Below are 13,499 nucleotides of genomic sequence, written 5' to 3' on the forward strand. Positions count from 1 at the left end.
TCAAGCCTTTTAAAGGCCTTAGCCAGGCCTGGGGCATACCCAGTAGCCTCCCTCTACTCAGAAGCCCTATGGGGGTGTGGCCAAGTCTCTGAGGAACCAAGAGTGCCTTCTAAGCAATTTCTGCCCCATCACTCCCCTTTCTCACCCCTTAGGTGGAGCTTCCCAGCAGCTGATTGTCAGACAGCTAGATGTCAAAGGGCCAGCTGTCAGTGACTGTCTGACTGGGCCAGCCACCGTTGACCAGTTGGCTGGTGTGAGGACCTTTACAGGGTGCATCTGTGGCCCCACTGGTCCTGGTGGATGCTGATAACAATGGGGGGACAAGAAGGAGGGGGAGTCTGGTGTTGTCTCTGCCATCTCCTATAGTTGCCTTTTCTGCTTACTAGTTCTGAAAGATGCCATTTTTAGCTTCTATTGGTACACACTATGTAGTAAATGACCTCTAAGGCTTAAGACCCATAATACTAGAACACGGGGTCATCTGCTAAAGCTGGAGGGTGAGAGATTCAAAACAGATAAAAGGAAGTATTTTTTCACACAACGCATAGTTAAATTGTGGAACTCCCTGCCCCAGGATGTGGTGATGGCTGCCAGCTTGGAGGGCTTTAAGAGGGGAGTGGACATATTCATGGAGGAAAGGGGTATTCATGGCTGTTAGTTAAAATGGATACTAGTCATGCTGCATACCTATTCTCTCTAGTATCAGAGGAGCATGCCTGTTATTTTGAGTGTGGTGGAACACAGGCAGGATGGTGCTGCTGCACTCATCTTGTTAGTGGCTTCCTAGAGGCACCTGGTTGGCCACTGTGTGAACAGACTGCTGGACTTGATGGGCCTTGGTCTGATCCTGCAGGGCCTTTCTTATGTTCTTATGTTAAGTGGAAAAGTACTGTGTGCAGATAGCTGCACATCACACGCAGGAAGACACAAAGGTGAATGACCCCTTTATGGTATGGCTGGTATTATTTGATCCAGTTAAAGTGTTGCTCACACAGATACAGAGCTGGTTCAGATGCTTAACTACAACAAAAAATAGTTCCAGTGATGAAGATGAACACACAGTATGAGAATGGTGGAAGGGGCGCCACACAGAAACTATTCCTTTACATATTTAGAAACCCACCAGGATGTGGATGCCCAGATCACAAAGTCTGCCCCATTAAAAGTGACATCATAATTCAACTGTCCATATGCAAGGAGATATTTATGAAATACCATGTAATATATTACTGTGATATATGTGTGGCAGAGCTTGGTGCATCAGCACACTTTACATGAACCAGACCTACAGCCCGAGTAAGCACTCCACCTACAAAGACAGTGAGGTAGGAACCACATTCTTAGATGAGCATTTGATGGCCTACTGATCTACACAAGTAATATTATTGGTCACAATAACAACAGCCCCAAATCCTGTGATGGAGAAATAGCCTAAAAATCACCGCCCCCTCAAAATTCTGGCACCTACAAATATCTGGAAAAACCACAATTAACAGCTACACTCAAGGAGTCTTGTGTCACCCTAAATACTATCAAATGTATTATGGCACCAGCATTCATCGATGCATAAATGCCGAAGACATTTGTCTGCAGCAGCAGACTTAAAGCTACTTCTTTGTAATTTTACCAGCAACATCCAGGTAATTTTGTTTCCACTATTCTCAGCTAGTCTGGATGTCTACAACTATACCACCAACATCAGAGTCCAGCATAAAATTCACCTGCTGGATCATCAGAAATACAGTTCTGATTTCATTTTTCCATCAAACGGAATTTTAACCTCATGACTGCATGAGGAAACTTATGAGCATGTAAAGTCCAGAACAATTCTGCCTGGGTTTCCTTTCTCCTTTTTGTAGTCCTCCTTTTTTCTTTTTTTTTTAGCTCTATTGCACCTCAACATGTCACAGAGTACATATACCATAATTCATTCTGAGTAGAATATTCTGAAATAGAATTAAAAAGTAAAAAATTTATATCATTTGCATGATTAATTCCAATTAAGAATCTATGGAAGGGAAGGGAAGTTTGAAGGAGCCCAGAGCTTTGATTATCAATTTGAACAAACCAAAAGTATAATGGCAGTGCAATACTCTTCTGGAGCATCCAGACAGCCACTGACTGCTTCCTTGTGCACAACAGCATCTCAGAACCATATAAGCAATTTCATGCCTGTCAATCTCCCTGCAATTGCCAATAAGTGATTGTAACCATGACAACAAGCAAAGAGGAAATTGACAAAAAGAGCAAGGGATGACACCAGAGAGAGTATATGCTGGGGGCTAATTGGCCAGCTGTCAGTTACCTGGCTGCTGAAGCATATTCTCTGGAGACACAGCTATTTCACACTTCCCTGCACTGCATATGCAGACCACAGATACAGGTGGGAGAACACAAATGTACATGCATATGGCACTCAAGAATTCAAAGGCCACCTATCCCCTATCTCCCCCTTTGAGGCCAACGTCTGTACCAACTCAATCCCTCCAAAAGGAAAATGAAAAAATTAAAAGCCCAGGAAAAAATGAGCAAAATCACTATATTGATTTACTTGGGTTATTTCATAGAATGAAGCTTAAATAACCCAAAGAATGGCCCCAGGAGACCAAGTTCCAGTTCTGTGCATTCAGTTTAATCCTGTAAACTTAACTGCGTTTGGTCAAGACACTGGTGTTGGGCTAGCTCATGGAACAGACTGCAAATGCAGAAGGGGGGGAGCAATCCAATTCTGCATTATCTGCAACAACTGAGAAGGAGGAAGGGATGTACAACAACTCCAGTGGTAGCTGGAAGACAGGAGGGTGCACTGAGGCTGCCAGCAAACATCTACAGACAACTGCAGAGGGGGCGGGGACAGTAGCAGCAACAGCAGTCCACTCCTAGCAACAGCCATGAAGGATATGAGGTCCAGTAGTATTCTCCATGCTGGATGGAGGCAACTGAGCCTGTTTCTGCTGGTCCAACCAAGATCACATTGCTATTATCTCACTCTGTTTATCAGCTTGCCTGACAGACAAAAGTCTGAATCGATACACTATGGTGGTTTTAAGCAGCAACCAGGCTGACTGCTCTCTAACACACCCAACTGCTCAGTCTCTAGAACATAACTAGTTTTTTCTTTGCCTTACATTCTCTTCTCAATGCTTTATCTGTTTGCACCTGCCCTATGCCAGGACCATACCATTCAAAGGCCTAAATGTACATCTACAATGGAGTGCAGAAGTTTCAATTAGATATTTGCAGTGTTTACCCTGGAATTATTACTATAGGGGGGGAAAACTTCTACAAAAAATCATAAAGACATAAACACCTTTACCAGAAATATACAAAGCCTTACTGGCCTTTTAAATACATTAATTCTTGGAGATATTACCACCAATGCAAGGTAATACAGATTCCTGGCTTTAATTTCCCTACCTATCTCTGTGTTTAACTGTATCTTTCAGCCAATAAGAAATTAATTTTAGATCCCACATGGTGACTATAGGCAATGTATTATAATTGGCCCAAGAGTAATCATGATGTTAACCTTCTCACACCACAAGTGACAGTTTCAAGGCGCAGGTTCCTAGAGCAACATGCATACCTTGCAGAGAAAATGGATTTTGAATAATGACCAGTCAGGTGCATGCTGCAAATCTGTTCCTTGGATGTCAGTATCCAGATGTGTTTTTTATCCAAAGCTGAAATAAGGAAGCTTAATCTGAACATGCCCTGACTTGGATAGCCTAGGCTAGCCTGATCTTGTCAGATCTCAGAAGCTAAGCAGGGTCAGCCCTGGCTAGTATTTGGATGGGAGACCACCAAGGAATACCAGGGTTGCTGTGCAGAGGAAGGCACTGGCAAACCACCTCTGTTAGTCTCTTGCCATGAAAACCCCAAAAGGGGTCGCATAAGTCGGCTGCGACTTGACGGCACTTTACACACACACACAATCTGAACATGGATCTGCCATTATCAATACTGCTACCTTCTAAAAGAATTGTGGAACTTGTGCATTTGATACCCTGCTCCCTAAATATACCTAAAGAATTAAGGTGGTGAAAATTCCTTACAGATTTAAGTTTTATTCTTTATGTTTTGAATGCTGGAATGCTTGTTCTATTGTGTCCTTCAAAATTCCTTACATTCTGCTCAAGAACAACATCATTAATAACAATAAGCTTCTTGCACTCTGATTTCTAGGGTCAAGTGTACATCGTAATCAACCAGCTACTCAGATTTCCAGCACACAATTCAAGCAAAAAGTTTGACCACCAGAAATAAGTTTAACCAGATGTGCAGAAATTTTGAATCAAAGCACTCACATGGTCACAATAATGCTGAATGGTAGGCTAGCCCTTACAACAAAACATACCTAGACCAAAATTATCTCACACACACACCCTTACAGAAGAAAGTATTTAAATGTTTAAAGATTAGCTCAGATCTTGTCATCAGTTGGCAAGACTATGAAAGGTGTTGCTAGCAGCTATCATGATATAAAGATGACAAAGGGAACCACTTTTTAGAGTACCTACCCAACTAATGTTTTGAGCCTCATTTCTATTAGCAAAACCCCTGTCCTAGGCACATGAGATCACTAGCAAACTTAGACTGAGATATTTTAAAAAGGTCTAATTTTAATCTGTTAGCAACCTACATTTGGCTCCATATATGGTCATACACTGATCTAAATAGGCCACCTAAATATTCTCTTTTAGGCTATTTTGGGAGCAATCCTAAACATTCCTACTCGAGTAAATCCCATATTAGGGCTTACTCCCAGGAAAGTGTTCTTACGACTGCAGCCTATAGCAGCCACAAGAATGAGCTCTGGGAAAAACAGATACCAATATCTTTGTGTTCATGAAGTGTGATTTTTAAAATTATTTATTAAAGATCAAGATATTACTGATATGTTGACTTTGAAAATTTCATCTTTGCTCTAGAGCTTTTCTCAGGTTTTGTCAATTAACTACCATTGCCCCAAAAGATGGCAGGTCACTTGCCTGAGGCAACACTAAGCTGTCTACTCTGCTTTTGGGCCCACCGCTCAGTGAAGGTAACAGAGTAAAGATAGTGTTTCAAAACTGGCTAGGAGGCATAGGCCTATAGTCCACCAAGGAGGATATAGCAGATCCAGATTATTCCTGGCTTTTGGTTTTCAAATTTCCCACCAGGTAGGATTTAGAGAAATTATGGAAGAGAACTGTGAACATACTTTGGAATTTAACATAGCCTCTTCCTGATCTCGTCAGATCTCAGAAGCTAAGCAGGGTTGGCCCTGGCTAGTATTTGGATGGGAGACCACCAAGGAATACCAGGGTTGCTGTGCAGAGGAAGGCACTGGCAAACCACCTCTGTTAGTCTCTTGCCATGAAAACCCCTCCCCCCAAAAAAGGGTCTCCATAAGTCGGCTGCGACTTGACGGCACTTTACACACACACTTTCTGATCCAGTTTTAAAATCATGGCCAGAATCTAAGAGGGAAAAAAGCTATGACATGTAGCTCCATGGCACAAGTATGGTAATCATTGCCTACTAAAACAATACCAGAAAAGATTCCAAATTGCACAAACCTAGGCACAGGGAAGATTGCTGAGTGTTAAGCCAATGTTCCTCCCACTACTTCTTAAAACCTTCAGAAAATGAGCTTCTACAATTCCCCTGGGGAATTTGCTCCACATCACTTTCTAGTTTTATCAAAAATATCTTCCTGAACTCCAACCCATTTCTGCCCTATTGTAATGTGCAACAGGAACTCTGTGCTACTCTGTCCTTCAGTAGCACTGATAAATAGTAGTTTCCTCTGACATTCTTTTAGATATTCAAAAATTTGAATCATGCTCACTGTAATTTTCTTTTCTCCAGGTTGAACATGCTATACATTCCAAACCCATAATATTGGTAGTCATGTGAAGTTCTGCTACTTAAGAAACAGTTTCCTCAGCAACACACCTTGCTGATGAATCTTCACGCAAGACCTCTCGCTCCCAGACACTGAATATCTCATCTGTACTGTATGCAAGTGGAGTTGTGGCGGGTAGAAAGAAGGGAAGTGAACAAACTGTATCACAGGCTCTTTCTGCTAACCAGAACCTTCCTAGCTCAGGCATTATATTTACTCCCAAAAGCTAGTGATATAATCACGAGGGGAGTTCTCCCTACTAATCTCCAACTTGACCCTATTTTGGAATGGAGTCCCAGAACTCCCCCCCACACACACACACTCAGATCTGACATTGTGCCCAATAGGTTACAAAACTCATGCCCAGCAACATACCTCTGTGGAGGTGTTTTGAGGGCTCCATTCATGCTCTGCGTTCTCCAATACTGAACAATGCAAGGAAGCACCTAAGTGAGCTAACAAAGAGAGATTTCAAGTCCTCTATGAAGAGCAAAACAGGAGATTCTAATAGGATATAGGCCCCAAATTTAGTTTTTTTACCACACTAGAAACTGTGTTGGAATTTACGAAAAGAAACACAACACCTTTCCCTAACAACTGGATTATAACATAACCAGCAATTGCTCTTATAGATTAGCAGTGTCTACAGAGCTCAAGTGTTCGAAGCTCAAGATTTCACATCTCTCTCATTGATGTGAGCTAACTGAAAAAATAATCAAAACTGCGGTGCTTTCAGCCTAATTTCAGTACTAAGCAGTTCTGTTTTGAATGAGTTAACATGCTTTGGGAAAAACAGGTGTGGACCTTGTTTGCAAAGAATCATTCCACCCAATCAGTTCCCTACTCTCACCCCTTCATGCCTCCCACTCTCCCACTTCTATCCAGAGAACTGCAAACTTTATGTACTGATGTCCTGTGCCCACACTCTCCGCTGAAGTAAAATACACGAATATCACACACACACACAGCATTCCAGGCTCTGGCCTGGAAACACAGGGCTGATGAAAGATGTGCTGACACAGGGGCATCCTTGGCAGCTGCACATGGAAAGTGTCTTACAGCACAGGCAACAAATCTTGTATGCCCACAATGTGAGATTAACCCTTACCTCTGAGCATCAGGCTGGGAAATTGCATTGACAATGGCTTCCACTGCTGTGTCAAAGAGTTCTGGATCACGCAGGGAGGTAAAGGCTGCCTGGATTAAGTTCTCACACTCCATCAGGGGTATTTCCAGCTGCACCCAGCTGGAGAAGCACTTCAGTACCTTCTGTTTAATGAAACTAGGAGAGTCTTGCTGCTGCAGCAGCTGGTCTAGTAGGGGGAAGACAGAACTGCACTCCTGAGCCAAGACACCACGCACTTGTCCCTTGCGGTACTGAGGCAGGCGGCTGGTTTGGAACTCCTCTGGCAAGACGGTCAGCAGTTCCAGGAGAGCCAAGCAGCGAGCTCGCCCATCTATGTTGGAGTCCTCTGACTGAAACATTCGCACCATGTCAGCGACAGCACACGGCCATGCCTCTGGCATCATGTTGAGTGCCAATGAAGCCAGTGCCACACACAGCCGAGTCAGCACAATCTTGGAGCCACTAGCAAAACGGGTTATGTGACTAAACAGCTGTGACTTGAGGGTCTCATACTGGTCAGCTGGGATGTCATTCCAGTAGCGTGAGATCTTGATATGGAGGGCACTGGCCCCAAAGTACTGAATCTCAGGCACCTTGTCCATGTCAAGTAGCAGCCAGCTGAAGTGCCAGGCTTGGGGTGAGACTTGAGCTTGCATCAGCCATTTCTGAGCCAGGTTCTTGTTCTCAATGTTGGGGTCGTAGTATAACTGGTGAAGTGCCTGCAAAGGAGCAAAAAACAATTCAGGGTTTTCTGTATCCTCACATGTCCCAAGACAGCAAGATCAGATTCTATGTCATCAGTACTTAGCTCCTGAAACATTAACCCTCCATACTATGGATAACTTAGCTCAACAACCCTACAGCAGATTGTCTACACAGACTTTTACCCAGTGCCTCTGCCACAGATAGATCTCTCTGGATCAGAGATCCATTTTACAGATATACATTGGGAAAGGGTGGGGAACAAATTGAATAAAATAAAAATAATAAATAACCTGCCCTCATTAGGCTAGAACACAAGTATTGTAGCAATGAGGACAACAGTATATATGAAGGCACTAGACATTATAACATGAACAACTAGGGGTTACAGAATGGTAATAGGATTCATAAGCAATATAGATGCCCAAAACAAGTAAGTCCAAATTGCCCATGCTAACTCAGTTCTTCGTGCTACAGTGTCCCTGCATGTGTGTGTCTGATAACCGGCTCAGCTTGGACCTTTATGCTGCCAATGTGCAACTCTACAGAATGTTTCCTAAGCAAACAAGCACTTGTGTCCTTATGCCTCTAAGAAGGGGTAGCTCTTGCGATAGAGCATTTTACCGTTAGAACTAGCTACTGTTCAATTCTCAAATCAGGCTCATGGGTTCAATGCATAAGGAACTAGAAAGCACAGCCTTTGTCCCTGTCACTGAAGGGAAGGGCACAGAACAGAGTGTCATAAGTAAGCCTGACATGTGGTGCTATTCTTGGGCTAATACCAGAGATGGCAAAGCATGTAATGTTATATCTTGTAAACAGCACAGTATACAGGGCAGATCTTGTACACTATGAGGTAAAGTCTCTGCAGCACATGAATACCACTGGGATAGAGCTACCCTGAAACACCAGGCCCCAGGAGTATACTAATATTTCAACTGCTCAGATAACACATCTGGATCCCTGAACAGAAAGCCAAAAAGGATACATTTCTTCCCTCAGAACTCTTAAGCAGATAGCAGTGGCACCCAGACTGTTGAAGGAGCATGAATGCCAATTCAGAATCTTGGGTTCTGGTGATTATGAAAATAGACTAGAAGCAGCTGCCATGCTCCCAGTGTCCCTAGAGCAATGCTTCCTCCTGCTTAACCTCCTCTGAGCTTTTGCACAGCAAGAAAATAGCAGTTTGTCTCCTTGACAGCGTTCGGTAAATAAATGCAAGAGGTATCCTTAAACTGCAAGGGAGTGAGTAATGAGTAAGAGAAAAATATTCCAACAGAAGTCTACAATTAAAACTGGCAAGGCTGCGTGAGGCAGCTCTGGCTCAACCCCACCCCCAACCACCCCCTCCTGTGTTCCTACAAAAGGTGTCTCCCTGGATTTCCAAATGTTAAAATGTGGCCATTCAAGAGCCATCACGGCTTGCTCAAACGAAGTGAAGTGAATGTCAAGTTAGGAGATGGACAACGCACTGCTCATGTCCCAGGCATGGCCTCATAACCCACTGACTGACTTAGCCCTAGCAGCTCCAATGTGACACATCAGACTTTGCTCCTGCTGGCTCTGCAGTGACTGCCAGTCTTCTTGGAAGTGAAGAGATTATGCTGGATTGTCTTGCTTTCAACCCTGCCCAGCCAGCATCTTGATCCTTTTAGCAGCACAGCCAATTGCCATCAGGCAACAGGAACCATAGCAACAAAGCATCATCTGCTCATTCAGACACGTCCTAGACTTCTCCCTCTTGTGCTGGCTCTGCAGTATTGAGTCCAGTCGGCTCCTATCACAGTTGCAGCCCTTTCATAACCCGAGTCTTCTCTGGGAATCAAAGGCACAACTGACATCTTCCTTTCATCCACCATGAGCCAAACTGATCCCATATTATATAGCTCTGTACCAGCCAATCCACCAGGCACACTTGCCAGCAGCTGGTGCCATTCTCAAACATATGTAAACATTGCTGGCACTACCCCCTGCCTTCTACCCCCACTGAATATGCCACACTCCTGCTACTCTGCAGGCAGTAAAACACATCACAGAGGAGGGTGGGGAGCCTTTGACACCAATGTATCATCCAACACAACAGCTAAGGGACACATTACTTCTGGTGTTTTTACACTATTGAATTAAGTATGTGCAAGTGGGGAGTATGATTAAAGTATTGTGTGATTTTATTTGGAAACCATATAGGGAAAATCTTTGATTGTGTGGTGCTAAAGTAAAATAAATAAATCAGAAGGCATGTGAACAAGCAGAGCAGTGTTAGCACTAGAGTAGCATCAAGTCCTTAAAAGTCAAAGTAGCACACTTGTAGCCCACTTCCAACCCTGCTTCTTGATACTTTAAGTTCAAACTGCACAACCTTTTTCTTTTAGGTGTGCTCTACAATGTATCATTGTCCATATGTCTAGTTCCTCAGTGTGCTCCCTATCTGCGGAGGCAGGGAAAGGGGAAAGGATATGGGGATTGCCAGGGGGAGAGAAAGGAGAAATAATGTGGGGAGGGGAACCAGGGAAAGTGATGTGCCCCCTCACAAGCTCTTGAGGGTTTCTTACCATGGAAGTTGCCCTGGTCTAGCAGCCAGCTCCACACAACTGGGCCATAGTTTTCCTAGGTAGAGGCTGCTGGTGGGGCGCTGAAAACAGGGACACAGGTCGCTGTTGGATGGGAAAGAGAGAAGGAAGTAGGAAAAGGGAGAGGCTACGGGGGAGGGGCTTTCAGGGAAGAGAAAGAGGAAATACTGAGGGAGGGGGAAATGAGATCCCCCCCACAAATCCATGAAGCTTTCCATTTGTTTTTAGATAAAGGCCAGCTTGATCATGACAATTAAGGAAACACTTTTTGTTCACCATTACATAGGAGGCTATTAGAAGAATCTCAAAAGACAGGGCCAGTCCTTCGCTTGGTACAACAGACTAGCACAGCCTGAAACAATAATAATGAGACCAGCCGCCTGCATAATACTGTTTTCTTTGTGAGCAAATTCACACACACTTTAAAGACAGAAGCCCTATTGTCTACAAACAATAATATCTTGCAATGCAGGAACAGAAGTCTTACTTCTAAAAGTCACAGAACCAGGGAGAGGTAGTATACATGAGGCCTTCTGAAACACGATGCGCGCCAAGCAGCACAATGCAAACCTTAGGGAGCCACAACCCATACAAGCAAGAGTCTAGCTTTGTTGCATATGCCCCAGCAGCCTATAACAGAAATGAAAACCAACCCTGCATTTTCTGAGCCACTTTCTCTACTTTTGCTAGGCCTTTCTATTAGCCAAAGCACAGCCATTTTAGAATCCTTTGTGTGTCTCGGTCTTTAAAGAGGAACAAGCTTGCCTGTCTCTCTCAAAAACAAGTGTTATCTTCTCACACTGGCTAGAGATAGCCAGGAGGTCCAAGCTTATGACCACTGAAGGTCAGTTGTTTATTACAAGAGAATAAGGACCACAAACGAACATCCCATGAGAATATACAGTTTCTACAGTCCAGAGAAGACCCAAAGGAGGGTCCACTCTGTCTTATCACATCAGAGACACTCACAACATGTACAGAACATGAAGTTTTGGCTGTTCGTGGTGAGGTGTTATGACAACATGGGCTACTGTTTTGAACATAGTATAAGTAGAGTCTCAAAATTCAACATGTGGTCAACCTCTCCCCATCTGGAGGAGATCCTGCTGGCCAGACCATCTGAACCACAGTACCATCATGCACTGTCAGGTATATCTTGTCTTTGTGTGTGTGGGAGTCTGTAGCTTGTTCTCTTGTCTCTGGGAAGCTAAGTGGGTTTGCTAATTGCTTATTATCTGTCTGTTGCTGAATAAACGGTGCTTTAATTGAGAACTTGTGAAATGTCTGGCTTGGCTTGTGAATCTCTGGGCAGATGGGAGGACAGCAGAGTGTTCTCTCAATAATGCTGATCCTGCTCCTCTCCAGGAGGGGTCTGATCCCTGTCTCCTTGACAGCTCCTTGCAGCTGTGTAACAATCACTGAGAGTACATTCCCCAAGAGAGCCTAGCAGCTCAACTTTGGTGTGGTGTTAACTTATAGAACTACTTGCTGCAAGCCATCCCTGTGAGGTAGGACAGCACCATGAAACATTTAAACCAATTTTATTCTGAACACCTATCCCTGATGCAATGTCGAACCACAGCTTTGGGGAATTTATTTTAATTTATGCCAGCACAGATCTGTGCCAACCTACCTAGGACTGCAGGAGCAAAAACGGCCTTTCAAAAGATACATTACTGGCCTTGACTCATTGCTGACCTCACTAATTTTGTGCAGGTAAACAATGCCAGATATTTCACAAGCTCAATCCACTGCATGATTAGAGGGGTCATGCGCTCATGCTGGTTCATATAATCAGCCATAAGGCAATAATCCAGTCACCAGCTGACAAGACATTTAAACTCTATTTCCATTTGAAATGAAATTCCCAGTGTGTCCTAAAAATCCTAGGAAATCTCAGCCTCTCATCAGTTCTACTAAAGCTTCACCCAGCTGCACACAGGGAAGGGACTCTTTCACCACTGCCTGCCAGCAGTAAATCTGTAATTTTTGAAGAGTCAACCAAAGAGGCAGATTTACTTAAATTTCCATTCCCCAACATCTTAATCTGAAGGCAGTTTTCTCAGGTGTTGCATCATCTAGTCCAGCAGTTCATCGCTTCAAATTAAAAGTGATGGCAACAAACTTCCCATCCATGAAAAAGAGCCTGGGTGTCACTTCCTAGATGATATAGTGCTGTGCCCCAAAAGGGCAGTTAGCAGGAAGGTACAGGTTTCTTTTCACCAGCAACCCACTGTTGATTCTAAGCTGGGTTTCCAAACTACACAGCTGATCTCAGTCCTGCTAATGCTGTTTTTTGTTCTTCTCGTTTCCAGTGCAGGCTTGCTCCCTCCATTTGAAACCTCTGTTCATGTTTTCATGCAGCTGAACACCTCTGGTGGAGGACAAGAGATTTGGCTGATTTTGCCCATTTTAAATTCATGTTCTCTTCTTTCTCATGTTACCTACTCAGCCAAGTAGCACAAGTATGCCACCTTGATCCACATCAGTTCTGGAAATCCTAGGCACTTCTTCATATTTGAGAGCCTTACTAAGATCTGCCTCACCACTTTCTGCTTCCCAAATAAGTTTTCAATTTTTCAGATGATGAAATTTACTCTGATTTCTCTACCTTTGTAAAAGCATAAGAAAATCCCTGACGGATCAGACCAATAGTCCATCTAGACTAGCATCCTGCTCCACACAGTGGCCACCCAGCTGCCCTGGAGGGCCATCAAACAGGGCATAGAGGCCAAGGCCTTCCCCTGATGTTGCTTCTAGCACAGGTATTTGGAGATAGCAAACCTCTGAGTATAGAGGTTCCCTTTAGTCACCAAGGCTGGTAGCAATTGATAGACCTACTCTCCACAAATCTATCTAATCCCCTTTAAAGTAATCTATCCTCATGGCCGTCTTGTCCATTGGTGGCAAACTGCATAACTTAATTACTTGTGAAGTAAAGAAGTATTTCCCTTTGTCTAACCTTTCCTGTATTTTCCTCCCTCTTCTACCACCTCTCTCTTTTCCTGTAATCCCATCAACCCTTTCCTTTCCCCCATCTCACTCAATGAGCTAATCAGCCGGGTGACCCCAATGACTGCTGCAACTTCCTCCTCTTTATCTTCTGTTACTACACCTCAGTCCTTTTCTCTACCCAACATTCTGCTACCAAAATCATTCATCTGTACCATCATTCTGACCAAACCAACACCTCTCTTTAAGTCCCTACACT

General features: G+C 43.8%; 1 protein-coding gene across 2 annotated transcripts in view; it reads right to left on the reverse strand.

Annotated features, from left to right (window-relative positions):
* Positions 1-13,499, reverse strand: part of IPO13 (importin 13) — a 68,774-nt gene that overhangs the window by 41,128 nt on the left and 14,147 nt on the right. For both annotated transcript variants that reach the window (XM_056845518.1, XM_056845517.1), the window contains exon 2: positions 6,999-7,735. In XM_056845518.1, the coding sequence (XP_056701496.1) occupies positions 6,999-7,672 (674 nt within the window). In that variant the 5' untranslated portion in view covers positions 7,673-7,735. The remainder of the gene's footprint in view (positions 1-6,998; positions 7,736-13,499) is intronic.

The sequence above is a fragment of the Euleptes europaea genome, chromosome 2 (assembly GCF_029931775.1).
Source record: "Euleptes europaea isolate rEulEur1 chromosome 2, rEulEur1.hap1, whole genome shotgun sequence".
Lineage (NCBI taxonomy): Eukaryota > Metazoa > Chordata > Lepidosauria > Squamata > Sphaerodactylidae > Euleptes > Euleptes europaea.